The sequence below is a fragment of the Mobula birostris genome, chromosome 15 (genome assembly GCF_030028105.1).
Source record: "Mobula birostris isolate sMobBir1 chromosome 15, sMobBir1.hap1, whole genome shotgun sequence".
In the NCBI taxonomy this organism is placed as follows: Eukaryota; Metazoa; Chordata; class Chondrichthyes; order Myliobatiformes; family Myliobatidae; genus Mobula; species Mobula birostris.
In genome coordinates, this window is record NC_092384.1 from 8,950,512 (window position 1) to 8,977,321 (window position 26,810).

Here is a 26,810-nt window from a genome sequence, read left to right on the forward strand (position 1 = left end):
GAGGTAGGATTTGAATTAGTCTCTAGATCATTAATCCAGTCTTGAATCCAATAACAACCACTTTGTCACCATTCACTTTGGAGGGAAGATGTGAAGCAAAATAAACTAAGTGAATCAGTTCTTTAAAATATGCAGGAATAAGGATACAGAAATCATTAAAGGAAGCAGGACAAGTTGAAAGCATTTAAGCCGGCACATGGGGTCCTTGGTTTAATAAAAAACGTTTGCGTATAAACAAACCAGAAATGTTAAACCTTACTAAATTAATAATAGGCTCAGTTGATCACATTCGAATCTGAACATCAGGCATTGGGAAATTTTTAAAAGGTGGTCTAAGGAGAGCACAGGGATTTACTGGAAAGGTACCAAGCTGATATTACTTTCTTAAGAGCATGAGAAGATTAACGAGAGATTTTCATGGAGATTCAAAATCATGTATGGTTGTGACAAAACGAATCAGAAGAAATTATTTTCACACCCAAAGTGCACATTTTTAAGATAATTGACAACAGAGGAAGAAGGGAAAACAGTAGCATCGTGATCAGGTCAGAGGCTGACCCCAGGGAAGACCAGTAATTGGAAGAGGGCTAGAATGGGCACCAGCATAGGGAGAGGATGGGCCACTCACCGGAGGCTTGACAATGGATGACCAAGATGTTGGCCATTTCTGCAAACTTGACACTCGTAGGGTTTTTCTTGATCTCTTTCAAAAACTCAACGAGGACTGTCTCACACCTGAATTGACAAACAATATGGTCATCTTTATTCTTTCTTCAGGCCAAGGTAGACTTTCAACCAACCTGCATAAATTTCTTCAGAAACACTTACTGATTCACGTTGAGAATATCTCAGTTCTGGTCATTTTGATTATAAATTATACTTCACTCTCAGATTTTCAAAATTAACTTCTGTGCACAAATACAGATCAAAATAACCTCTCATCCAGAAATGGAACTTTAATATTTGCTGTTTGAAAAGATGTAATAAAATCATTTTATGATGTAAATGCCACAACACTGAGTTGCAGTCACACCTGACGTAGATTTTTTTCTGTACGTCGCATCCGGAGTTTCTCTGGTTAGCGGATGATTTCCCTCCACGCCTCTCTGACGTAGTGGGGAACCGCGTACGAGGCAAGTTACAGCACTGGTTTGCTCTTGCCTTCTGCCAGGTGAGTTTCCAAAGAGATCACCAGCTCGTAACCCAGCACGGATGGGAAGTGTGCAGGGGAGCCAGCTGGATTCGAACTCGGGACCTTTCGTCCCGAAGTCCGACGCTGATGCCACTAAGCCACCAGCCAGATCTACAGCAGACATATGTGGTGATTTCATGCTTGAATGATGCTGTTTATCACCGAAAACAGATTGGCGATGGCTCAGCTTATTTCTGCATCGACCTCAGTGAGCCACTCCTGATTTCACATCACGGTGAACTGTCTCAACCATTTGCTGCCTCAACTCTTTTACAGGAGCAAAGTGGTTTTACCAAGTACAGGGACTTCATCACATTGGTCACAGCAACCAGGTAACTAACAAAACGATCTGAGTGAGCGTACAGTCTAAGTTCCTCAATTCTTTTTTTCTAACCTGCCTCAGATAAGTTAATATACCCAGCATATGTAATGATCAGATTTAACATGGAACACTTCAGCATAGTAAAGGCCCTTTAGTCCACAATGTTATGATGAGCTTTTAACCTACTCTAAGATCAATTTAACCCTTCCCTCCGATATAGCCATCCATTTTTCTATCATCCACGTGCATATCCAAGGGTTTCTTAAATGCCCCTCATGTAACTGCATCTATCACCACCCCTGGCAGGGCACTCCACACACTCATCACTCTCTGTGTAAAAACTTGCCTCTGACATCCCCCCTCATACTTTCCTCCAGTCTCCGTAAAATTATGCCTCCTTGTATTAGTCATTTCCACTCTGGGAAAAAGTCTGTCGATATCCACTCAATCTATGCTTCTTATCTTGTAAACCTCCATCAAGTTGCCTCTCATCCAATCAGAATTGCCCTAGTTCAATCAACCTGTGCTCATATGGCATACTTTCTAATCCAAGCAACTTCCTTGTAAACCAGAGACAGTCTGCTGATGCTGGAAATCAAGGTAATACACTCAAAATGCTGAAGGAACTCAACAGGCCAGGCAGCATTGATGGAAAAAAGTAAACAGTCAACATTTCGGGCTGAGACCCTGTTGAAGGGTCTTGGACCGAAATATCGCTCTTTATTCTTTTCATAGAAGCTGCCTGGCCTGCTGAGTTCCTCCAGCATTTTGTGTGTGTTACAGCATCCTGGTAAATCTCCTCTGCACCCTCTCTAAAGTTTCCACATCCTCCCTACAAAAAATCCTTAGTACCCAACAGATGTAATGATCATCTTTAGCTGATAAACAGGCCAGATCTTCAGTTAACTCAAACTGTTACAGAAATAGGCAATGCTGTGCCTGGCTTTCTGCTAAAAATCAGAAAACCTACTTAAAATAGATTCCACCTCACCTGTGCACCTTCCATCTTCATCTCAAGCCCAAACCAACAGCCTCAGGCAAAATCTAACTCATTCAGGATGTCCCCTGCATTGGTCAGGGTTCAGGACCCAGCCAGCGATAAGTGAACCTATACATGCTAAACACCAAGCCTCTCAAAAATTGTACAAAAGGTGGTAACTTGCCAACAGAGTACCAATGCTAATGGCCATCAAATGAAACAAGATCTTAAAAGGCCTGTAGTTTGATGTACGCTGAATTTGGTTGACCAGGTATGAAGGAAATACCTCTAACTGCAGCCCAAGACAGAATAACCTGAGATCAAAAGTATTGCCGGATGAATCCTAACTCCTTCAGATAGTGCTAGAATTGGAATTAACATAAGAGATTGATGGCTCATTGATGCTGCTGCCGTTAAGCATCTGAAACAGTTCAGATTCATGTACATGAAAACATATACAGTGAAATGTGCGTTTGCCTTAACCAACACAACACAAGGACATGCTGGGAGCAGCCTGCAAGTATCACCACACAATCCAGTGCTCACCATGTTCACAGAACAGCACAAGCATCAACAACAACAGAACCAGAACAAAACAACAAAAGCAAAACATGCCCTATTCCTACCCCACTCTCCCACCCACACACATGCAGTCCTCCAACTTCAAATGCCCCCAAATCCTTGTTCCTATACCCTAACCTATTGCTAAAACCATCCCAACAAACCTAAAAAACAGCCGATTCTGAGCCACAACATCAACAGAGACAGCAGCTCGGCACCATCCTGACTGGAGGTTTGGCCAGTTACCTGGATGCATGTTTCTCTCACTGTGGCACAGCTAGTAGAGCTGCAGCCTCATAGTTCCAGACACCCAGGATCGATCCTGAGCTAAGGTGCTGTATGGAGATGTCACATTCTCTCTATGACTGTCAAGGGTTTCCCCTGGGTGCTCCAGTTTCCTCTCACATCCCTAAGTTTTGAGGGTAATTGCCTACTGTATATTGTCTGTAGTGTATAGGTAAGTGGCAGAATTTTGGGGAAGATGACAGAATGGAGGGAGAATGGGATTAGTGTGAATGGGTGGCTGAAGGGCAGACTGCAGTCGGTGGACCACAGCCCCTGCTTCCCTGTTGTATTTTTGAATGACTCCACAGGAACAATCATGGCACTGAATGAGGCCATTCAGCCCTCTATCTATACTGTCCTCAGTGCAGCAATCAATATCAATACTCTTTGCCCACAGCACTGCGAGTTATTCTTTCCAAAGTACTTATTTTATTCTGATAGAATCTTTCTACCAGCTTTACGGCAGCAACTTCTAAACTATATCATCTTAATGCACATTCATTTTTCTTCGCATTCGCTGTTGCATGCTTTGCCCAAAATTTTTAATACATGTTCCTTGGTCCTTTAACTATCCCTGCCTATCCTGTATGTGCTACATCTAAACGCATCATAAACTAATAAACCTCAATCAAATCTCCTCTCTATTTTCAACACGCTGGAGGAACTCAGCAGGTTGGGTAGCATCCGTGGAAACGATCATTCAACGTTTCAGCCTGGAACACTTCGTCAGGACTCACGAACCTGACCTGCTGAGTTTCTCCAGCGTGTTGTGAGGATTGCTTTGACCCCAGAGTATTCTGTGTTTACTCCTCTTCATTTTGTTTGTTCCAAAGGAAACCCTACTTTCACCCTTCTAAAACTCTGGCGAGAATACAGCTGGATCATTGTGTTCAGTTTTGATTGCCTCATTATAGGAAGGAGGTAGAAGCTTTAGAGAGGGTGGAGAGGAGATTTACTAGGCTGCTGCCTGGATTAGAGCGTATGTCTTATGAGGATAGGTTGAACGATCTAGGGCTTTTCTCATTAGAGCAAGGGAGGAAGAAAGGTGACTTGTTAGAGGTGTACATGATACGAGGCATAGATCAAGTGGACAGACAGGGACATTTTCCCAGGGTGGAAATGGCTAACAGAAGAGGGCATCATCTTAAGGTGATTGGATGAAAGTATAAGGGGGGGGGAATGTCAGAGGAAAGTTATTTTATGGACTGTAGATGGTGTGTGGAACACGCTGCCAACAGTCGTGATAGAGTCAGAAACACTAGTGACATTCAAGAAACTCTTAGATATGACACAGGGAATGATAGAAAAATTGAGGGCTATGGTGGAGGAAGGGTTAGATTGATGTTAGAGTAGTTTAAAAGGTCGGCACAACATTATGGGCTGAAGGACCTTTGCTGCATTTTAATGTACTATGTTTTTCCCATTCCTTGTGCTCTGTAGTCACTCCAAAACTTTTACATGCTCTTATTAACGTAATCGGAACTGAATGTAACACTTCGGTTGTGACCAACCTAATGCTTTTGTAGGCCAGAATCTCCATGCTTACTAATTATGCAAATTCTAATTTCAAAGAATTATGCATTGTGATAGTATTGACCCCTTTTATTCACTATGTCAAAGTGCATAATTTTATAACCCTCTGTATTAAGCTCCCTCACTGTGTCACTTGTCACAGTGTTTATTAATCCTGCTTTCAAAGCGCATTGACTGAAGGTCACCCACACTCACATTTTACGGATCTCTTTACTGTTGTCTCCCAAGATCTGAAAGAGCCCATCCAGGATTTCCGGCAAGTAGTCCAGCAGGTTGATATCAGGAACACATTCCAGAACAAGGATCTGCAATGATGGCCCAGATTGAAAACAGTTGGCAACAGTTAGCCTTTGCACTTCTCATGAAGTCTGTCACCTCATTAAAAAAAACACAGGAATGCTCTAAGCATGCCTTTTTATGTTTCAGTCTAGAAATATCTGCACAGGATTTGATTACAAGATTATGATTTGATTATAAACATAGTCCCCTTATGTTTAAAACTCTGCCACCAATACAAAGAAAGGAAATGGCTGCTAGGAGCTGAGTGAACACACAGATTGCATTGGGATAGTTCTCACTGTACGGGATTCAATCAGGCACCACTTGAAGCAACACAAATACAAGTAACACAGAAGTGGGACTTAGACTATTAACTCACTTCTAATTAGCTTTAAGGTGATAGTCATAGTCAAGCAACAAGATCAACTATTTTCTTTAACCAAAAGATCAGGAATGTGATTTGTAACTCACCCAAGAGATGATGAATTGCCGTGCATACTGATTGTTGGAGTATATTCGTTCTCTCAAGAGAGGTACAAAGGCCACAAGATCAAACTTGGAACTTTCCGTGACAATGTCCTTTGAGATACAAAATGACACCATATTAAACAAAAATGCTAGTCGTAGGCACAATAACTATTGGTCCAAAACAAAACACAAGATGCTGGAAATTGAAAAGAAAAACAGTATTACAAAGCTTCAGTGATGCTCAATGTAAGCACAAGGAGCAGCATCTCAACTTTCAGCTGGGAAATGCTTGTGACATCCTTGTGAAATCAAACTGAATTCAAGAACTCCAGATCACAGATAGATACAGCATGGTCCTTTGGCCAACTAGTTTGCACCAACTAGCATCCAACCATTTATAATCATCCCATTTGTTTTTCAAATGATTTGGATAATGGAATTAATGGCTTTATTGCCAAGTGTGCGGACAATACAAAGATAAGTGAAGGGGCAGATAGAGTTGAGGAAGTAGACAGGCTGCAGAAGGACTTAAACAGATTAGGAAAATGGGCAAACACGTGGCAGTTGGAATACAATATTGGGGAAGTGTATGGTCATTCACTGCACTTTGGTAGAAGAAATAAAAGTGTAGACTACTTTCTAAATGGAGAGAAAACTTAAAAATCGGAGTTGCAAATGGACTTGGGAGTCATTGTGCAGGATTCCCAAAAGGTTAATTTGCAGATTGAGTCAGTGGTGAGGAAGGCAAATGCAATGTTAATACTCATTTCAAGAGGACTGGAGTATAAAAGCAAGAATATAATGTTGAGACTTTGTAAGGCACTAGAAGGCCTCATGGAGTATTGTGAGCAGTTTTGAGGCCTTCATTTAACAAAGGATGTGCCCTCGTTGGAGAAGGTTCAAAGGAGGTTCACGAAAATGATTCTGGGATTGAAAGGCTTATCATATGAGAAGCATTTGATGGCTCTTGGCCCGTACTCACTGGAATTCAGAAGAATGAGGGGGTTCTCAATGAAACTTATCTAATGCTGAAAGGTCTTTATTAGAGTGGCTGTGGAGAGGATGTTTCCTATGGTGGGAGTGTCTAAGACCAAACGATATAGCCACAGAATAGAGGGACATCCATTTAGAATGGAAATGAGGAGGAATTTCTTTAGACAAAGAGTGGTGAATCTGTGGAGGCCAAGTCATTGGCTGTATTTAAGGTAGAGGTTGATAGATTCTTGATTAGTCAGAGTATGAAGGGTTACAAGGAGAAGGTAGAAAATTGGGACTGAGAAGTAAATGGATGAGCTATGATGAAATGGTGGAGCAGACGTGATGGGCGAAATGGCTTAATTCTGCTCATATATCTTACAGTCTTATGGTCTAATGTTATGCCCCTCATATTAGCCATTTCCACTCTGGGGGGAGAAAAGTGTCTGCCTATCCACTCGATCTACATCTTTTATCATCTTGTAAGCTCTATTACGTCACCTCTAATGTTTGAAATGACCTGTATGGATGGTTTGAAAAGCTAAGTTTTTCAGTCTCCTGGAACAGTCATGAACTAATACCAGACAAAGAGAAGAAAATGAGAGACAGATGGAGAAAGATGGGGGGAGGGGAGGGGAGAGTGAAAGCTGGAGACAGCTGCTGGAGGGAGACAAGCAGGAACACAAAGGGCTACCAGTGCTGCATTCTTATAAGTATCGAAGGTGATCATGGGAACCTCTAGGGGCGAGGTGAGAGGCAAATAAGCCAGAACCAGAATAGTTGTCAAATGAACAACAAGGACTTGTTTTTTTGCTAGCTCTTGTACTCAACCAATAGTTGCTCTGATTGCTTGCTCCTAAGAGAAAATAATAATAGATGGGGAAAATTATTAGAATTTTGAACAAACTTACCATGCTATACTTAATAAACTTCACAAGATGCAATGTGTTCCAGAATCACTGAACATGAAACCTTGTGCTTTAAGCAAAAAACTCACAGAGGTGTTTGCTATGAGTGCACAACTGGATAAGATGCCAAAATGTGCAGAACAAAGGTTCAATTTTTAATGGTTGCTCTTTAACCTTGATCAATCCCAATCAGAACAGACACAACATACAAGTACATGGAGGGGAATTATTTTTGTGTAGAAATTCAAATTGCAGATTGTGGCCCTTCCATTTGCAGTCTGCTGAAAATCAATGCACCATACCATCTGTTCACTGCAGAGTGGTGATTCTTACCTTTAATAACCGGTCCAATAACTCAGAGCCACTTTTGACATTTGGATCCGGATCTGCAGCCAACTGTGTAAACAAGAGAATGGCATACAGTAACTCAGGGCAAATGTTATCAGGGCAGCCTTTTACTTCCAGCATGCATACCCCTACGTTAAGTGACTGAAGCAATACAGACAACCCCAATGATCTCAGTGGTTTCCGGAAGGGTAACAGCCAGGAAGAAACAACCTCCCTCAGCACATAGAACATTACAGCGCAGTACAGGCTCTTTGACCCACAAAGTTGTGTCAAGCTTTTAACCTACTTTAAGATCAAACTGACCCTTCCCTCCTACACAGCCTTCCAATTTTGTATTATCCTTGTGCCTATCTAATACTTTCTTAAACAGCCCTAACATATCTGCCTCTATCGCCACCCTGGCAGGGCATTCCACGCACTTACAAAGCTCTGTGTAAAAAAAATTTACCTGACTCCCCCTCGAAACCTTCCTCCAATTACTTTAAAATTATGCCGATCGTATTAGCTAAACATCTAATACGTGCTCAAACATAACTGGTGAGCAGTGGGCGAATTAATTCCAAAGTCAGATAAATATATTATCACATTTGAAGACCTGTGCCTGGCTAAACTCACACACCAACTTCAACAGATGGTGAAGCCCTAACCCCAAGACACAGAGCTGTCAAATGGTCATCTTTGACATTAAAAAAAAGCTTAGAAACAACTTGAACATGCAAAAATAGGATGTTCAAAAAAAGGATTAAAATCCTTACAAATAAAGCTAAGGAAGGCACCCATACACTAAAATCAATTAAAATCATTAAAACAACTACCTATCCTTATCATGCAAACCAATATTCATTTGAACAGAAGTGCTGTGTTTGTACCTATGGCAGTTTTAATCTAGTGCTGATTCAAGGAAACACTTCCCACCCTGAGAGCTGTATAAATTGGTGAAAAATGACACTGGCTCATCTCCCCCACTGGTAGAGCAGATACCACTGTCACTTAAGACCAGTGCTGATCCTCAACAGTGGAATGCAAGAGATCACTGCAATAGCACTGTCATCAGAGTGGAAGACCAGCCCCATCCTTTGCTGAAGTGTTGGTCATAGTCAAGGATGGTAGAGTGGTGCAGCTCGTAGAGCCGCCATCTCAGAGACCCAGGTTCAAACTTGACCTCTGGTCGTTTGTGTATGGGCTTTCCAAACTCTTTCTGAGGTATTGTACCTGTAAATGCTCAAAGTCAAGTCCTGAGTGAACATACTGTAGAACATCAGAACATAGTACAGGGTCTTCAGCCCATGATGTTCTGATAACCTTTTAACCTAGTCTATGATCAATCTAATGCGTCCCTCCTACATAACCCTCCATTTTTCTATCAACCATGTGCCTATCTAAGAGTTTATTAAATGTCCCTACTACATCTACCTCGACCTGGCAGGGCATTTTACACACTCTCCATGCTCTATGTAAATAAAAATTACCTGACATTTATCCCTAAACTTTCCACCAATCACCTGAAAATTATGCCCCATATTAGCTGAATATGTAACAGGCACTCAAACTTAACTGGTGAGCAGAATTACAGTGTTGTTTCTGCACTTGAACAACTTCCAGCTTTGGTCACCATGTAAAGGAAAGATGTCATTAAGCTGGAAAGAGGGGCAGAGGCGATTTCTGAGGATAGTGTTGGAATCAAGTCACCGTGAGAGATTGAGCAAGACGGCATTTGGAGCAATGGAGGAGGAGGAGGATGGGTTAACTTATAAGTGTATAAAATTATGTGTGGGGCAGATAAGGCCAATGCACATAGCCTTTTTCCTAGCAATAGGGAAAACAAGGCAGAGGTTATAGGTGAAAGGCAAGAGATTTAATAGAAACTAGAAATCAAGGTTGGTCATTACATGGAATCAGGAACAATAACAACATTTCAAATATACTTGGACAGGAAGCTATATGGGCCAAACTCAGGCAAAAAGGAGTACCTTGGATGGAAACCTTGGTCAGCATGGACCAATTGGGACAAAGGACTCACTCCCATGCTGTATACCTCTGACTCTGTATACCTTTATCATGCATGGCCTGTTCTATGAAACAAGCTTGCACAACACAAAAATTAGAGTGCTACTGAGACAGAATTTCTTATCTGTCATGTGTTCTCAGTCATTTCTTGATGGTCAGTGAATACCGGTGTCAGTAATGACAAGGATCTCAGGAGACACCTCTGATTGAAAATCACAGCTTCACTGTTGTTCATTGGGACATACATAAGAAATAGGAGCAGGAGTAGACCACCTGGCCCATCGAGCCTGCTCCACCATTCAATAAGATCATGGCTGATCTGACCATGGACTTAGCTCCTGCCCCATGACCCTAAATTCCCCTACTATGCAAAAATCTGTCCAACCTTGTCTTAAATATATTTACTGAGGCAGCCTCCATTGCTTCGTTGGGCAGAGAATTCCACAGATTCACCACTCTCTGGGAAAAGCAGATCCTTCTCATATCTGTCCTAAATCTACTCCCCCGAATCTTGAGGCTATGTCCCGTAGTTTTCGTAAAGATACATGGGGTGTTTACTAATTTCCTCAGATCCATTAATGTCAAAAGCTCCCTTTATGGTAAGTAATGTGCAAATAACCAATACATTCGTAATATAATCTTCAATATGAAAATTAAGCACCTTTCATGGAAAATGGGAGCAGAAGCCCAGCCATTCAGCATTTCCAGTTTGCTCCACCAGTTTATACAATCATCTTCCTCAATGTCTTATTGTCACTCTCTCCCTACCCCTCAATCTCCTTTACAACAAAGAACAAGGTTTCTAATTAATCTAGAGATTTACTGAGGTTAATAAGTTCTTGATTAGTAAAGGTGTCAAAGGTTATGGGAGAAGGGGGTTGTGAGGGATAATAAATCAGCCATGACGGAATCGCGAGGGACACTCAATGGGCTGAATAGCGTAATTCTTCTCCTATGTCTTATGTCTTAATTACGTTAAAAGTGTCAAACAATGTGGCCCCTACTGGCCTCCCTGGGAGAGAAAACAAGACTGGCCAGACTGAGTGAAAAGACTTCTCAACCCTGAATCTCCTAAGGTACAACACAAGGGTATGAACATCCTTTTCGTGATGGGTCTCATAGCCTATCACATTTGCAAATGCATTTGCAGTTTCCACTTGGTCCAGAGGCTGAGAAATGGTTTTGTTTTTCTGCTTCCACTGTGAAGTAGGCATGTAGCTTCACCAGTATATCTCTTGGTTTATCTGCAGTTAAAATCAAGAAAGGTGCTGAAAGGCAGGAGATGGATGACATAGAAGTTATAGTGTTTGTTGTCCCAACAGCCTCGCTGGTATCATTTCCTAAACCTCTGTATAAACTAGGTGGACAGAAGTGCAACGAGAGGATAATTGTATCTTACAAAATAATTCCCTAGTGCAATTACCTCCCAATATTCTCACAAATACAAAAATGTCAGATTTTAGGTATATTTTATTTATCACATGTAGATCGAAACATACAGTGAAATGTACTGCTTGTGTAAACAACCAACACACCCAAGTATGTGTTGGGGACAGTCTTCCAAGTGTCGCTACACATTCCAGCGCCAACATAGCATGCACACTACGCTCAGCAGGACAGCAGCAAAACAAGCCATGTTCCTCACTCCCATTCACACAAATACTTCTCTGACCTCCGGTAGACTCACGGATTCACAGAGAATGGGCTTTGACTTTCCCAGGGAACTTGCAGTAGACTCAGGGCTTTGGCCATCAGGCTCCGACCTCCAGGCTTCCGATCAATCCTTGGTATTAAGCCCATAATTCACCGATGATGACTTATGAGGATTCTGATTGAGGAGCCTGAACACCAGGCCTGGACTCCAAACGACTGGGACCTTGAACACTAGGCCCTTCAACACTTTGTTTCTCAGAATCATCTTTAAATGTAGACCAAAAGCAGTGCAGATATACATTTTGAGCCACAGTTGTTTGGATTTATTGTAACACAATTACCTTGCTAAGACCGTTGAACAGGACGTTGAAGTGCGGAAGGACCGAGCCCCTAGCCACTTTCACAATGTTGTACAGAGCCTCGCAGGCATAGTAACGCAATCGGCTATCAGCATCATTGAAACACATCAGAACTGGTTCAATCAGTTCCTTCAGATACAAGCCGGAATCCTGCAGGGAAAGCACATAACACTGTATACCAACAGTAAATGCTTTAAGTATGCAGGATTTAGCACTAACCTTTCAACTTCCACTTCTGACAGCAATATCATGCATTTCTAGAATGGTCAACGTTCTCTGCTACAGCATTAAAATGTTTTCTCCTCATGTGGACAAAATATCCCATCAGGATAACTTATAAACTCAAACCAACCTTTCCCACTATCAGCCAATTCAATCTAACCTAGTTTAGTGTCAGCTGCAGCCACCCTCAGTGCCCAGAGCATTTTCTGTAAACACAATCAATGAAAGTTTCAGCAACTGAACTTGTTGTCACATGTAGCAGCAAAGGGGAGTTACTTGCAACAGGACCAGAGAGCCAAGACGCTGAGAAGAATGCTGTCCCTGCCAATGAAGCATTGGTAAATTTTTTATTCTGGTCACATGTACAGTGAAAATCCTGTCCTGCAGACTGTCAACACAGATCATTTCATAGCAACAGTTCATTGAGGTTATACAAAGGAAAATAATAACAAAATGCTAAATTAATTGTTTTTGTTACAGAGAAAGTACAATGCAGGCAGATAAGGTGCAAGGTCATAATGAAGTAGATTGGGTGGTCAAGAGCCCATTTTCTTGTACAAGGGCACATTCAATAGTCCTACAGCCATGGGATAGAATTGAAATTTATCTGCTACGCGTTACCATTCCCTCCTTACAAAAGACAGCATCATATCCACACCCAATTTCTGGATCCTCCATTCAGGTGCTGTATCCCACCACTCTGCCTCGGCACTCAGCCACTGTCACATGTACCCTAGTTGCTCATCCTCATTATTACCTCAACATTTCACCTGTGTACTGTCGCGTCCCACCCAACACCTTGCACCCTGTACCATCGTGCCAGCCTCGTGCGCACACTCCAATGCTTTGGACCCCTACCCAAGCCCTGCAGACTCACAGCCACTTTCCTCTCACACTGCATCCTAACACCTGCCACTACTCTGCACTGCAGTCTGATCTACCTCTCTCACGTAGTGTAGCATCCAGCACTACCTGTGTCCCTCAGCATCACAGCCAAACTTTCAACCATCTTACCCAAGCTCCATCTTATATATTATACAATGTTCCCAAACTCAGTTTCTGACAACCACTGGCTCAATTCACACAAGAACCTGCTGGTATCTAAAACAATGCTAGTATCTACTATTTCTGTTTTCAGGAACAAAAAATATGGATGAAAGATGATGTACAAAATCAGCCTTGATCTAATTAACTAACTTGAGAGGCTGGATGGCTTTTACTACTTGCCATAACCAGATAAGTGGCCCTGTTTAGACCTCTGTCTGCAGACTGGTTTTGAGATGTTTACCCAAAGGGGAATTTACTCTGTTTCTTGAAAATATATACAGGTCGACCTTCACTAATCCGACTACCTGTAATCCGGCACTCCTCAGGCCCCAATGGTGCTGGATTAGTGAAGGTAGGGGGGTGTGTGTGTGTGTGTGTGTGTGTGTGTGTGTGTGTGTGTGTGTGTGTGTGTGTGTGTGTGTGTGTGTGTGTATGTGTGTGTGTGTCTCTCTCTATATATATATATATATATATAGTAGAGCACATGTGAGAGACTGCACAAGTAGACCAATCACAGAGAGGCACATTTCTTTTTAAATCAGATGTTGTCCATGGCTGAAACAGAAGATATCAGCTAGGACTATTGAAATAATTGGGATATTAAACTTCCTGCTTTGTACGGCCGTGGAGTTATCAGCTTAAATTCAGTGCACACTCAGTAAGCATATGTAGGAATAAAAATGGTATTTTTATGGTCTTCAGAGCGAAGTCAAATGGGAAAACATAATTAAAGGTGTGTGCTTGCAATGTTACTGGTAGGAGGTTAAAATACGAATCTAATATACTTAAAATGCTTTTTCCACATACCCAAGTTCACAAGATCTCACCCTTATAAGCAAACACAGCATGTTCTTGTCGTTAGTTCTATTTATGAGCCGGAGTCAGACCTCACACTATAGCAGGCAGTGGTTGCAGAAGAGTAGAAAAGCATTAGTGTTGGAATTGGCAAACAGTTTTAAAGAAAGGGCTTGAAAGAAGATTATCAAATAGCAAATACTCATTAGGCTGAAAGGGTTTAAATTAACTTTGAATAATTCCAGTAGACTTCCATTAGTTGGAAGTAACTCACCTTGCCAAGAGCAATGGAGCAAGCTGCAAGACCAATCAGCCCACCCTTGCGGCTGTGAGGATGCTGCGACAGAGCAAACTCCTGTGACAGGATTTGGATTACATGTTTTATTTGTCCAGTATTATTCTGTGCTACAAACTCTCGCACCAATCTGAAAGAGAGGACAAATATCAAGATTAAGCAGTCACAGAGTACGAGTTATTTATCCTCCTGCCCTTGCATCCTCCATGCCCAAGAGGCTGACTTCACCCTCAGCTTCGGATTTACCATTCAGTGAAGTAGAACACTCTAGAGACTCGAACACCACAGCAGAAGTGGGAGTGAAGATTCCCCCACACAAAATGCTAGAACTCAGCAAGTCAGGCAGCATTTTATGGAGAGGAAATAAAAGTCAACGTTTGACGTATTCCCTTCCATAGATACCTCCTGACCTGCTGAGTTGCTCTAACATTTTGCCTTTGTTGCTCTGGATTTTCAGCATTTGCAGAATCTCGTGTTGAAGATTTCCCCTCCTCAGCTTTGCTGACAACTATTGTCTCAGTGCATACAAGAACCAGCTGAAAGCTATGCTGGTCTCCCACCAAAAGACACATCCTGCAGGAAAGAAGAAAGTTTTGAGCACTATTCAAAAACTAGAGCCTTTTACTATTGCTTGCATCATAATTCCAGTACTTGATACTTCCACATGAATAGTTCATGGGCTGTATTGAAACACCAGATGCTGAGTCACAGTAGTCAATGTTCCGCCAGGGCTAATGAACCCTTGTGCCAGCAGACCAACACAGGACTTGCCCTGTATCTACAGAAAAAGATGATAACTCAGTCCAAGTTAAGAATTACTTATCCATTGAAGATTAAGGCTTTTAAAATTCTGAAGGAGTCCATCAGGTGTACAAAAGTAGTTCCAAAGACACTTTAACAAGATACAGACATCTGGGGGAGAAAATAGATTTTGAAAAAGAATGTAAGAGTTTAAAATTAAGACATTATAAGGAACGATGCTAAAAGTGAAATGGTAGAAAATACGGGTGGATACTGTATCATTAATTTACACGGAAGTGTAAATAGTGAGTGGGGGCTGTCAAGACTTGCCTGAGCAGCGGGAGATTGCTTGGGTTATTAGTAACTTAGCAAGGGCCAATAAAAAGCAAGGTTTAGGCAGAGTAACCATTGTGGGAGCGGCCAGGCTTTGGCTCGGCAGGCTTCAGCGAGAACAGAAAAAGTCTAGAATTTAAGCTTGAGAAGTAAGAGCCAAAAGTATAAAATGTGTCGGCAGGATGGTACCTAAGGCAGTGGAACACTCCTCCTGTAAAATGTGGGATTACAGGGTACCTAATGGTCTCCCTGATAACTACATCTATGGAAATGCATTCACTTCCTGACTGACAAGGTCAAGCAACTGGAGCTGGATGTACTCGGAACCAGCTGAGAGTCTGAAGACTTTATAAATGATACTTCTACTGAGGTGGTCAAGCTTCAGATGGGTGAACAACATGAGAAACTAGGGGAGTAAGCAGTCAGTGGCCACTCCATTCAGCAACAAGTATACACACTGCTTTGGGGGGTGGGGGGAGCTGAATGACCTATCAGCACACTGCATCAGCAGTCAGACTAGTGGCACTGTGGCTGGCTTTGAGGCTCAGCAGGGAAGGGTAAAATCAGGCAGAGCCATAGCGATATGAAACTTGATAGTTAGGGGTATGGACCAGAGATCCTGCAGTCATTAAACAGATGCCCAGATGTTGAGTTGCCTCGTGGGTGCTAAGAGTCCAAGGTGTCTCAGAGCAGCTGTAGGATATTCTTAAGAGAGGGGAGAGGGAGATCTGGATTACTCCTAGTACCACATGAAAGTCAGGTCAGGAATAGGATGATAGTACAGATGAATGGTTCGGCCAGGGTTTCAGGTTCTTGTATAATTGGCACCTCTTCAGGCCTGAGGTGACCTGCACAAGAGAGACAGGTTGCACTTACACTGGAGGGGAACCAATATCCTGGCCAGGAGGTTCACTCATGCTACTCGGGAGGGTTCAAACGAGTTTGGCAGGGAGATGGGAACCAGAGTACCAGGTCAGAAAGCGGAGGAATAGCAAGGAAGGTAGATGTCAGAGCTAGTAAAAACAGGTAGGAGAAATGTAATAGATATGATGGGACAGATAGTTTGAAGTGTGTGTGTTTTAATGCTTAGGAGTATTAAAAGTAAAGGTGATGAACTAAGAGAATGGTTTAGTACATGGAACTATGATGTTACAGTCATTACAGAGATTTGGTTGAGAGAAGGACAGGAATGGGTGCTTAATTAAGAAAAGACAGAGAGGGAGGTAAAAGAGGTGGGTGAGTTGCACTGCTGATCAGGGACAATATCACAGAAGGGACATCAGGAACAGTGACCACAACTCCTTACGATAGCTATAGATAAGGATAAGTATGGACCTTGCAGGAGTGTATTAACTGAAGCAGGACAAATCATAAGAGCTTTAGGCAGGAACTAGGGAGCGATAATTGATAACAGCTGTTTTTGGGCAAGTCCACAACTGACATGTGGAGGGTGTTAAATACCAACTACACAGAGTACAGGACAGGTATGTTCCAGTCAGAAGAACGGACAGGGAATGCAAGGTAAAAGAATCCTGGATGTCAACACAGGTGATGAATTATGTTAAGAGGAGAAAGGAAAAGTATGTAAAGCTTAGGAAGCCGGAATCAAACAAAGTCCATCAGGATTATAAAGAAACCAGAAAAGAAGTCAAGGAGGGAATTAGAAAAGCCAGGAGGAGCTAATGAAAGGCTTGGCAAGTAGGATTAAAGAGAATCCCAAGGCATTCTATACATATATCAAGAGCAAGAGAATAACTAGGGAGAGGGTAGGGCCCTCAAAGGTAAAGGGGGAGCATGTGCTTGGAAGCAGAGGATGTGAGCGAGATCCTTAAAAGCGTACTTTACATCAATATTTACCACAGTGAAGCACATGGAGGATAAGTAGTAGATCAGTGCTGAGTGTATTGATATGTCAGGGCATTTCGAGGTAAAGGAAGAGGTAATATTGGGTCTCTTAAAGAGCATTAAGGTGGATCAGTCCCCAGGGTCTGATGGGATATACCTCAGGTTACTGGGAGAGGCAAGAGAAGGGAATACCAATGCCCTCTAATCCAAGCAAAATTGTGGTAAATCTCTTCTGCACTCTCTCCAAAGCCTCAACATCCTCCCTATTGTGGTGCGACCAAAACTGTGTGCAGCCTAATTTGAGTTTTATAAAGCTGTAACATGACTTCCTGACTTTTGAACTCAGTGCCTTGACTGATAAAGGCAAGCATGCCATATACCTTCTTAAGCTTCTTAACCACCCTTGGAGAGTGTTCACTCCCAGGCCAACATCTCCAGCAGTGAGGCTATGATCATACGCAATAGATGGATATTCTACATGTCTAACGGACATGCCCAAGAAAACCCTATCCCAAGATTCGTGACAGTAAGAGATTCAGAGTGTGGAGACTATTGTCTCAAACAGTCTTCTCAAAGAATGGAATATCCTGATCAACTCATGGGAATCCCTGGGCCGAATCACTCAGAATGAGGAAACTACCAGAAAGACACAGAGTGTGACTCTATAAAAACATGCACAGCATAAACACAAGAGATTCTGCAAATGCTGGAAATCTGAGGCAACACACAAAATTCCAGAGGAACTTTACAAATCAGGCACCATCTATGAAGAGGAATAAACAGTTGATATTTCAAGCTGAGATGCTTCAAGTCTGACTCAAAATACCAAATGTTTATTCCCTTCCCTAGATGCTGCCTGAACTGCTGAAGTTCCTCCAGCATTTTGTTTTTCTGCACAAACATGCAGAGGCTGTGGAATAAGATAATAGAATCCCAAGGAATAGAGCCACTTGCTCCTCCTGAAACCAAATGTACAGCTCACACATAACACTCATCAGCCATCATAGTAATGGAGTGGAACCAAATCAATCTCAATCTTCAGAGACTTCTTAGAAGTTAATGTGTAATCTTCTTTTCCCCTCTTCTCCCTCAAAATTTCAATCTCAGGAAAGATGACAAAATTCTTGCAATCATGTCTAAAATTATAGTACAAAGTACCAAAACAGAAGAATACACCCAAGTATAAACTTATTAATACACAGCCAATACAACATTTCTCCTCACCTGCCCATCACTTCTCTCTTTCCGGTGCTCCTCCTTCCACTTCTAGCATGGTTCATTCTGCTGTCAGATTCCTCCTTCTTCACCCTTTATCTCAACCACCTACCATCTGCCAGCTTCTCACTTCATTCCCCCCCCCCCATCCAACTACCTTCCCCCTTCACCTGGCTTCACCTATCACCTGCCAGCTTAAACTCCTTTCCCTCCCTCCCCCCATCTGTATTATTCTGGCTTCTTCCCCGTTCCTTTTCAGTCTCAACCCAAAACGTTGACTATTCCTCTCCATAGATGCTGTCTGACTTGCTGAGTTCCTCCTGCATTTTGTGTGCGCTCTGGGTTTCCAGCATCTGCAGAATCTCTCATGTTTTAACATTTCTGCTACAGTTGCAAATGGTGTGCTGTAAACTTGAAATTATCCAAACTGAATAATGTTAAAATACAACAAATGGGTTCACCTGAAATGGCTGCATAACCATTCCTGCACAACTAGACCCATTCACTAACACTACTACATCATTGCTTGTCTGGGATCTTTGATTCTACACAATACAGAGGCAATAGATTCTTAACTAATCATTTTAAATGATACCACTCAAGCCAGACATCCCATCCTGCAAAAACTCATTTCAGGGAGGTAGCACCATCAATTTGCGGGAGACTCCCGGAACTTCCGGGAGAGGTGGGATGTCTGCAATAGAGTAGCTCCTTAGCAGCTAGCCAGCTAGTTTAAATAACGTTAGCTATGCTAATGAATGAATGACACCTGTTAAACTCACCTCAACATGTCTTTTGCAGTCTTAACCCACCATGGGCAATAGAAAAGTCACTGTTGCAAACAGTGCAGCGAGCAACACTGTCATTATTTTGACCCCTATTAGGCAGGGGTACACTTTAGGGTAGTCTGGGGTGACATACGTTTCATATTTTCTTTTTTTAAAACACTCTCCCATGGCGTGAGCAGGCAGGCACGTTCTCTCTCTCTCTCTCTCTCAAAAAAAAATTGGTTTCCAGGACATTGTATATAATTTGCAGGCATCAGGGAGCCACTATTAAAATGCAGGAGACTCCCGGAACTTCTGGGAGAGGTAGGATGTCTGTCAAGCATTCAAGTTTATTTGTATAGCACTTTTCACACACAAGGCAGTTCAAAGTGCTTTACGAAAAATATATAAACATCAAACATCAAATTTCAGACAATATATAAGAGAATAAAATTACACGAAAATAGAATGATAAACAAAAGTTACAGACAGTGCAGGAGATTCCAATTAAAAGCCACAGCGAAAAGTTTTAAGCCCAGATTTAAGAGCTTAAAGTTGGAGCAGACTTCAGATTCTCTGGAAGGTTATTCCAGATATGTGGAGCATAGTAATTAAAAGCTGCTTCACCATGTGTAGTTTTGACTCTGGGGATGGTAAACAGACCAGCCCCAGATGACCTGAGAGCTCAGGAAGGTTCATAATGCAGCAAGAGATCAGAGATGCATTTTGGCTCTCGACCAGTAGTAATATTTTAAACCCAATCCCCTGATGGACAGGAAGCCAGTGTAGTGATCAGAGAACTGCAGTGATCTTCTTGGTCTTCCTGAGGACTCTGGCAGCAGCGTTCTGAGTGAACTGCAGCTGTCTGAGGGATTTTTTTTAAAGAGACTGTGAAAATGCCATAAAACCTACTAAAAATAAATGCATGGATGAGTTTTTCTAGATCTTGCTGATAAGCCCTTTCATTCTCGCTATATTTTTAAGATGGTAGTAGACTGACTTCATAATTGTCTTAATATGGCAGTTAAAACTTAAGTCGGAGTCCAAGGTTTCTGGCTTGGTTTCTGGTCTGTCATGACAGGGATTCTAAGTAAGCACTGACTTTCAATCATTCTTATTTTGGCACCAAAAGCAATTATTTCAGTTTTCTCTTTGTTTAACTAGAAGGCAGGAATAGAAACAACACACACAAAATGCTGGTGGAAAGCAACAGGCCAGACAGCATCCATAGGAAGAAGCACAGTCAACGTTTCAGACCGAGACCCTTCGTCAGGACCCTTCGTCCTGAAACGTCGATTGTGCTTCTTCCTATGGATGCTGTCTGGCCTGCTGCGTTCCACCAGCATTTTGTGTGTGGTGCTTGAATTTCCAGCATCTGCAGATTTCCTCGCGTTTGCGGCAATAATAGAAACCAGTTGGTATCACTCAGTGGAAAATGTTACCTTTACGAAAATGGACTAGTAAGAAATGGAAAGATCAAAGTACAAAGTAAGTTATCAAAGCGCACGTAGGTCACCATATACAACCATGAGATTAATTTTCTTGCGGGCTTAGACAGTACGTACAAGAGCCATAATAGAATCAATGAAAGACCGCACCAAACAGGACAAACAATCAATGTGCAAAAGACAACAAAAAGTGCAAACACAAAAGAAAAATGAATTAATTAATTAATAATAAATATCAAGAACATGAGATGAAGCATCCTTAAAAGCAAGTCAAGTTGTGGGTACGGTTCAGTGATGGAGCGAGTAAAGTTGAGCGGAGCTATTCCCCTCTGGTTCAAGAGCCTGATGGTTCACTGTTCCTGAACCCGGTGGTGTGAGTGCAAAGGTTCCTGCACCTTCGTCCTGATGGCAGCAGCGAGCAGAGAACAAGGCCTGGGTGGCGAAGGTCCTTGATGCTAGATGCTGCTTTCCTGCCACAGCACTCCATGTAGATGTGTTTAATGGTAGGAAAAGCTTTACCCATGATGGACTGGGCTATATCCGCTATTTTTTATGGGATTTTTCATTCAAAGGCATTGGTGTTTCCATCCAGACTGTGATGTACCAATCAATATACTCTCCACCACACATCAACAGAAGTTTGTCAAAGTTTTAGATGTCAAATCTTCACAAACTTCTAAGGAAGTAGAGGCATTTGCTGAGCTCTTTTGCTCTTTATGCACTAGGCCCAGGACAGGTCCTCTGAAATGATGCCACTGGGGAATAGCTCCATTTAGCTCTCACACATTAAGATAAACACTTCAGTCATTACACTATTTTTGTTGATGGAAGATGTAGTTCTCAAACTAATTGTACTTCCTAATATAAAACAACACCTACATTTGAAAAATGTTTCATTGGTTTAAGAATCCTTCATTATCCCTCACGGTATTGAACAACACTGTAGAAATACACTGCAATTCATTTTGACCTCAACAATCAATACTGATTTGAGCATCTGTAAGACAGCCAATTTCAATCCCACATGCAATCTGCACAATTGTCCTAAAGCGACACAGAACATTTTCACAAATACTTATAAACAAGAGGAGATCACAATGTCTGATCCGATTATAACTTCAACACCTACATCCCCTTCTCTTGATAACCTTTCGTATTGTGAATCAGGTATCTGCCTACCTCTACCTTAAAAATATTCAAAAATTAGTTCTATCTCCCTTTAAGGAAAAGTGCCAAAGACTCAAAACATTGAGGATTCTAAGTCATCTTTCTTATAGATGTACACAGAACTCTCTTGCATCTAAACAGTGCTCCCACAAGAGGGAACATCTTCTCCCTATCACCCTGCTGAAACCATTCCAGATTCTATATGTTTTTATTAAGTCCCCTCCTACACTTTTACACTTGTCCAACCTTTCTACTTAAGGGAACAATGTCCATCCTAGGTGTCAGACAATTTAGGTCTCAAAGGAACACTCATGAACCAGCAGAAGAAATGAGGCCAAGTGACCAAAACCTGGTTAGAGCTACAGTAGTTTTATGAAATATGCAAGAGGGGAGAGAAGGAGAGGTAGTACAGGGATTGAAAAAGGGAATTCTACAAATAGGATCTTGGAAGCAGAGATATGTCTGTCAATGCAGACCAAAAGATCAGATTGGAGAAGAGTAGATCTCAGAGGCCTCTGAGCCTGGGAACAAACAGATCATAGAGAGATGGGGAATGGCAGGGCCATGTGCGGATCGCAGAAAGCCGTATAGTATAGAGAACGACAATGGAAAGACCATAAAGAGATTACAGGGAAAATGAACAATATGGCCATTGGGGATTAGAGATAAGGAATGGCAGGATCATAGAGAGAGTACAGAGAAAAGAGACAGCAAGACAAAAAACCAGATTACAGGAGTAAGGAACCAAAAGACTCTCTAATTGCCACCGAGTGACATACTTCAGCATCATATGTGACAATACTAGAAATACCAGCAGGTCTGTCAGCTCTTTCCCAGGGTTGGGGAAACCAAGGACTAGAGGATGAGAGAGAAAAGATTGAACAGGAGTCTAGGAAGACACTGTTTCTTACAAAAGGTGTTACATATATGGAATTAGCTGCCAGAGGAAGTGGTGTAGAAAAGTATAATAAGAACATCTAAAATACATTGGACAGGAAAATGGATAGGAAAGATTTATTTGGATATGGGTCAAATGCAGGAAAATGGGAGTAGCTTATTTGGGATCTTGGCTGAGAAGGGTCAAAGGATCTATTTCTGTGCTGTGTTATTCTGTGACTCCATATCTCCCAAGGATTCAATCAAAGTTAACCACAATAAACCTCTCCCCAGCTCCCCACCATTAATTCTCACTGTGTACAGGTTAAATTTCAAAGTAAGCCACTTTAAGCAAGCTCACAATGCAAATCAGATTGATACATCCGGCAAAAAAAATTAATATGTTCATGACAACATCACGGTAATTTTTCTCTGCACTCTTTCAATCTTATATCTTTTCTGTAGGGAGGTAACCAAAACTGCACATCATACTCCAACACAAGGAAATCTGCAGATGCTGGAAATTCAAGCAACACACACAAAATGCGGTGGAACATAGCAGGCCAGGCAGCATCTATAGGAAGAGGTACAGATGACGTTTCATGCTGAGACCCTTTGTCAGGACTAACTGAAAGAAGATCAAATCATACTCCAAATTAGGCCTCAGCAATGCCTTATGCAACTTCAACATAACATCCCAACTCCTTTACTCAATACTTTGATTTACAAAGGCCGATATGCCAAACACTCTCTTTATGATCCTATCCATCTGTGACACCTCTTTCAAGGAATTTGCTCTATTCTACTGCACTTCTCAGTGCCCTGCCATCACTGTGCATGTCCCATCGTAGTTTGTCCTCCCACAGTGAAACCTAATACTTGTTTCATTAAATTCTATTTGCCATTTTTCAGCCCATTTTTCCAGCTGGTCCAGGTTTGATAGGCTTCTTCCTCACTATCCACTACATCCCCAAACTTGATAATATACACAAATTTGCTGCTCCAGTTTACCATGTTATCACTCAAATTGTTAATATAAATAACAAACAATAACAGACCCAGCACTGATTATTGCAGCACACCACTGATCACAGGCCTCTAGTCAGAAAGGCAACCATCTACTACCACTCTCTGGCTTCTCCCACTAAGCGAATGTTGAATCCAATTTATGACCACATCCTGAATGACATCAACCTGAAACTTCTTGAAGAGCCTCCCTTGCAGGATCTTATCAAAGGCCTTGCTGAAGTCCATGTAGGCATCCAACGCTTTTCCTTCATCAACTTTCCTGCAACCTCCTTTAAAAACTTTATGTTCAATTAGTCGTTACCTACCATGCACAAAACCACATCGACATGCCTTATGCAACTTCAACATAACATCCCAACTCCTTTACTCCATACTTTGATTTATGAAGGCCCAATATGCCAAACACTCTCTTTACGATCCTATCCATCTGTGACACCTCTTTCAAGGAATTTGCTTTATTCTACTGCACTTCTCAGTGCCCTGCATTCTGTGTATGTCCCATCCCAGTTTGTCTCACGCCCTATCTATCCAAATATTCATACTCATAGTATATCTCATGTCTTTTGGAATACCATGCACAAAGTCACATTGACAACTTTCAGGACCTGTCTATTCAAATATTCCTACATATAGTATATCCTGTGCTTTGGAATACCTTCCAAAAATGTATCCATTACTGACCTCAGACTCACCAGCCCCTAAGTTACCATCTTATTCTTAGGGGCTTCTTAAACAATGGAACAACAGTAGCTATCCTCCAGTTCTTTGGAACCTCACCTGTGGTTAAGGATATTTTAAATATCTCTGCCAGGGCCCCTGCAATTCTGAACTGGCCTCCCACAAAGTTTAGACCTTGGGGATTTATCCATCCTAATTTTCCTATGACAGCAAGCACCTCCACTTCTCTAATTCAGATACAGTCCATGACATCACTACTGTCTTGCGTCAGTTCTATAGATTCTGTGTCCATCTACCAGAAGGCTACTAAACAGCTTCCTCCCACAGGCAGTCAGACTGCTAAATAGCTGCTCTACCTGACTCTGCTTTGGACACTTTTAACTTGCACGGGACACTTATAACTTGATTTTAACTGACATGTGGCTGTTGTGTTTTACTACTTATTGTTATGTTTATTATTTAGTGTTGCGTTTGTTATGTTATGATTGCACTGCCCCTGAGAAACGCTGTCTCATTCTGCCCTGCAGAGCTGATGTATGGTTAGAATGACAATAAAGTTTATTGAAATCTTTGAAAAAAAAGTAAACACAGATACAAAAAAATTCATGTAGGATCTTCCTCATCTCTTTCAGCTCCATGCATAGATGATCACACTGATATCTAAGTCGACTACTTTGTCCCTTGCTATCCTTCTGTTCTTAGTACAGTCGACCTTCACTAATCCAACTACCTGTAATCCGGTTCCTTCAATACTCCAGCACTGATTATGCTTAATGTGATCCTTTTGTAATTCGGCATTTTCACTAATCCGGCACTCCTCAGGTCCCAATGGTGCCAGGTTAGTGAAGGTCGACCTGTATATCAGTAGAAGCCCTTGGGATACTACTTCATCTTGTTTTATCCTGTTACCTTTCCTGGAATCCTCAGAACTGAAAATGGTCAAAGATGTCAAACATTACTGCACTGTTTGGAAAAGCCAGAAATTTGTTTTCCATCACTACACCAGAATAAACATCATTAACCATGAAGACCAACAGCACATCAGAATTATGTCAGTTGAAAAGTCATGTGAATTACAGTGAGCACGCTGTATTTCAGAGAACAAAACCTTTTAAGATGAAGCCACAGCTGCCACAGGAGAAGCAAAGCCAGAAAGACACAAAAAAAAGCCAGTATAAGAGGCTTGAAGAGATTTGACGGGTGCAATGTGGACAAGGAAAGAGGATTTTATTTTCTACATGATATTGCATCTTCTCTGGATCTGCTTTTGTCTCCCAGTCCATTTTCACTCTCTTTTGCCTGCAACCGTTTTGTTATTTCATCAATTCTGGTTTCCTGCCAGTCCAGACTGACTGGGGTCGGAAGGTAAGGAAATCGAGGACACAGTTGCACAAGGAAGTATTGAAGCCAAGGACTTGGAGCTTATTGATTAGTTTTGAGGGGATGACAGTATTGAATGTAGAGCTGTAGTCAATGAAGAGCACCCTGATGTAAGCATCTTCACTGTTTTGATGTTCCAGGGTTGAATGACGAGCCAATGAAATGGTACCTGCTAGTGACCTATAGTGAAGGTAGGCAAATTGAAACAGATCCAAGTTGCTTCTCAGGCAGGACTTGATATGTTTCATCACCAACCTGTCAAAACACTTCACCACAGTGGATGTAAATGCTACTGGATGATGTTCATTGAGGCAGGTTACCACGCTCCTTTTAAGCAATGGTACTACTTGGCCAGGTAGCCAGTCTGAGCCAGATGCCTTTCGTGGGTTCACCTTCTTGAAGGACATTCTCACATCATGCTTAGAGACTGAAAACATAGGGTTGTGGGGCCAGTAGGAGTTCATAAAAGTGCCTCCATGTTTTGATGGCCAAATCGAGGATAAAAGGCATTGAGCTCATCTGGGAGCGATACCTTGTTGTCACCTGCCGCTTGGTTTCACCTTATAGGTGAGAGCATTCAAGCCTTGCCACAGCTGTCCAACATCCTTCAGTGATTCGAGTTTGATCTGGAATTACCCTTTCACACACAAGATGCTTTCTGGAGATCGTACTCAGACCCCTTATATTTTACTTGGTCACCAAACCTGAAAGCCAGTGATCTGGTGCTCAGCAGATTGCGGATTTCTTGGAGATGAAGATGGGAGGAAATCATCAGTTGGGGTTGGTTTTAAGCAGCAAGTTAAAGGAGGGGAAAGATATGGTGAAGCAGAGTTTCTGAGGGAATTTCAGAGCCTACACCATGGCAATTGAAGACAGCTGTAAATGATGGAACAATTCAGATTGGACACGTGCAAAATGGCAAAGCTATGGATGCTAGAGTCAAGACACCGGAAACAATTTCAGTCCGATGGGAAAGGTAAACAGATCTTGGTGTAGAGATTTTGACAGGGAATGGGATTCTGCTTGTTATGTTCCACCCCCTTCCCCCCAACAGCCCTTCCTCACCCAGGGAACCCCAAGCGCCAGCTGTACTCATTCAAAGT

The 26,810-nt window shown here is 42.0% G+C and overlaps 1 protein-coding gene across 4 annotated transcripts in view; it reads right to left on the reverse strand.

Annotated features, from left to right (window-relative positions):
* vac14 (vac14 homolog (S. cerevisiae)) overlaps positions 1-26,810 on the reverse strand; it is a 468,264-nt gene that overhangs the window by 402,557 nt on the left and 38,897 nt on the right. For all 4 annotated transcript variants that reach the window (XM_072279307.1, XM_072279308.1, XM_072279306.1 and 1 more), the window contains 6 exons: positions 14,208-14,358; positions 11,852-12,019; positions 7,836-7,898; positions 5,623-5,730; positions 5,068-5,177; positions 629-735 (listed from right to left, as the gene is read on the reverse strand). In XM_072279307.1, the coding sequence (XP_072135408.1) occupies positions 629-735; positions 5,068-5,177; positions 5,623-5,730; positions 7,836-7,898; positions 11,852-12,019; positions 14,208-14,358 (707 nt within the window). The remainder of the gene's footprint in view (positions 1-628; positions 736-5,067; positions 5,178-5,622; positions 5,731-7,835; positions 7,899-11,851; positions 12,020-14,207; positions 14,359-26,810) is intronic.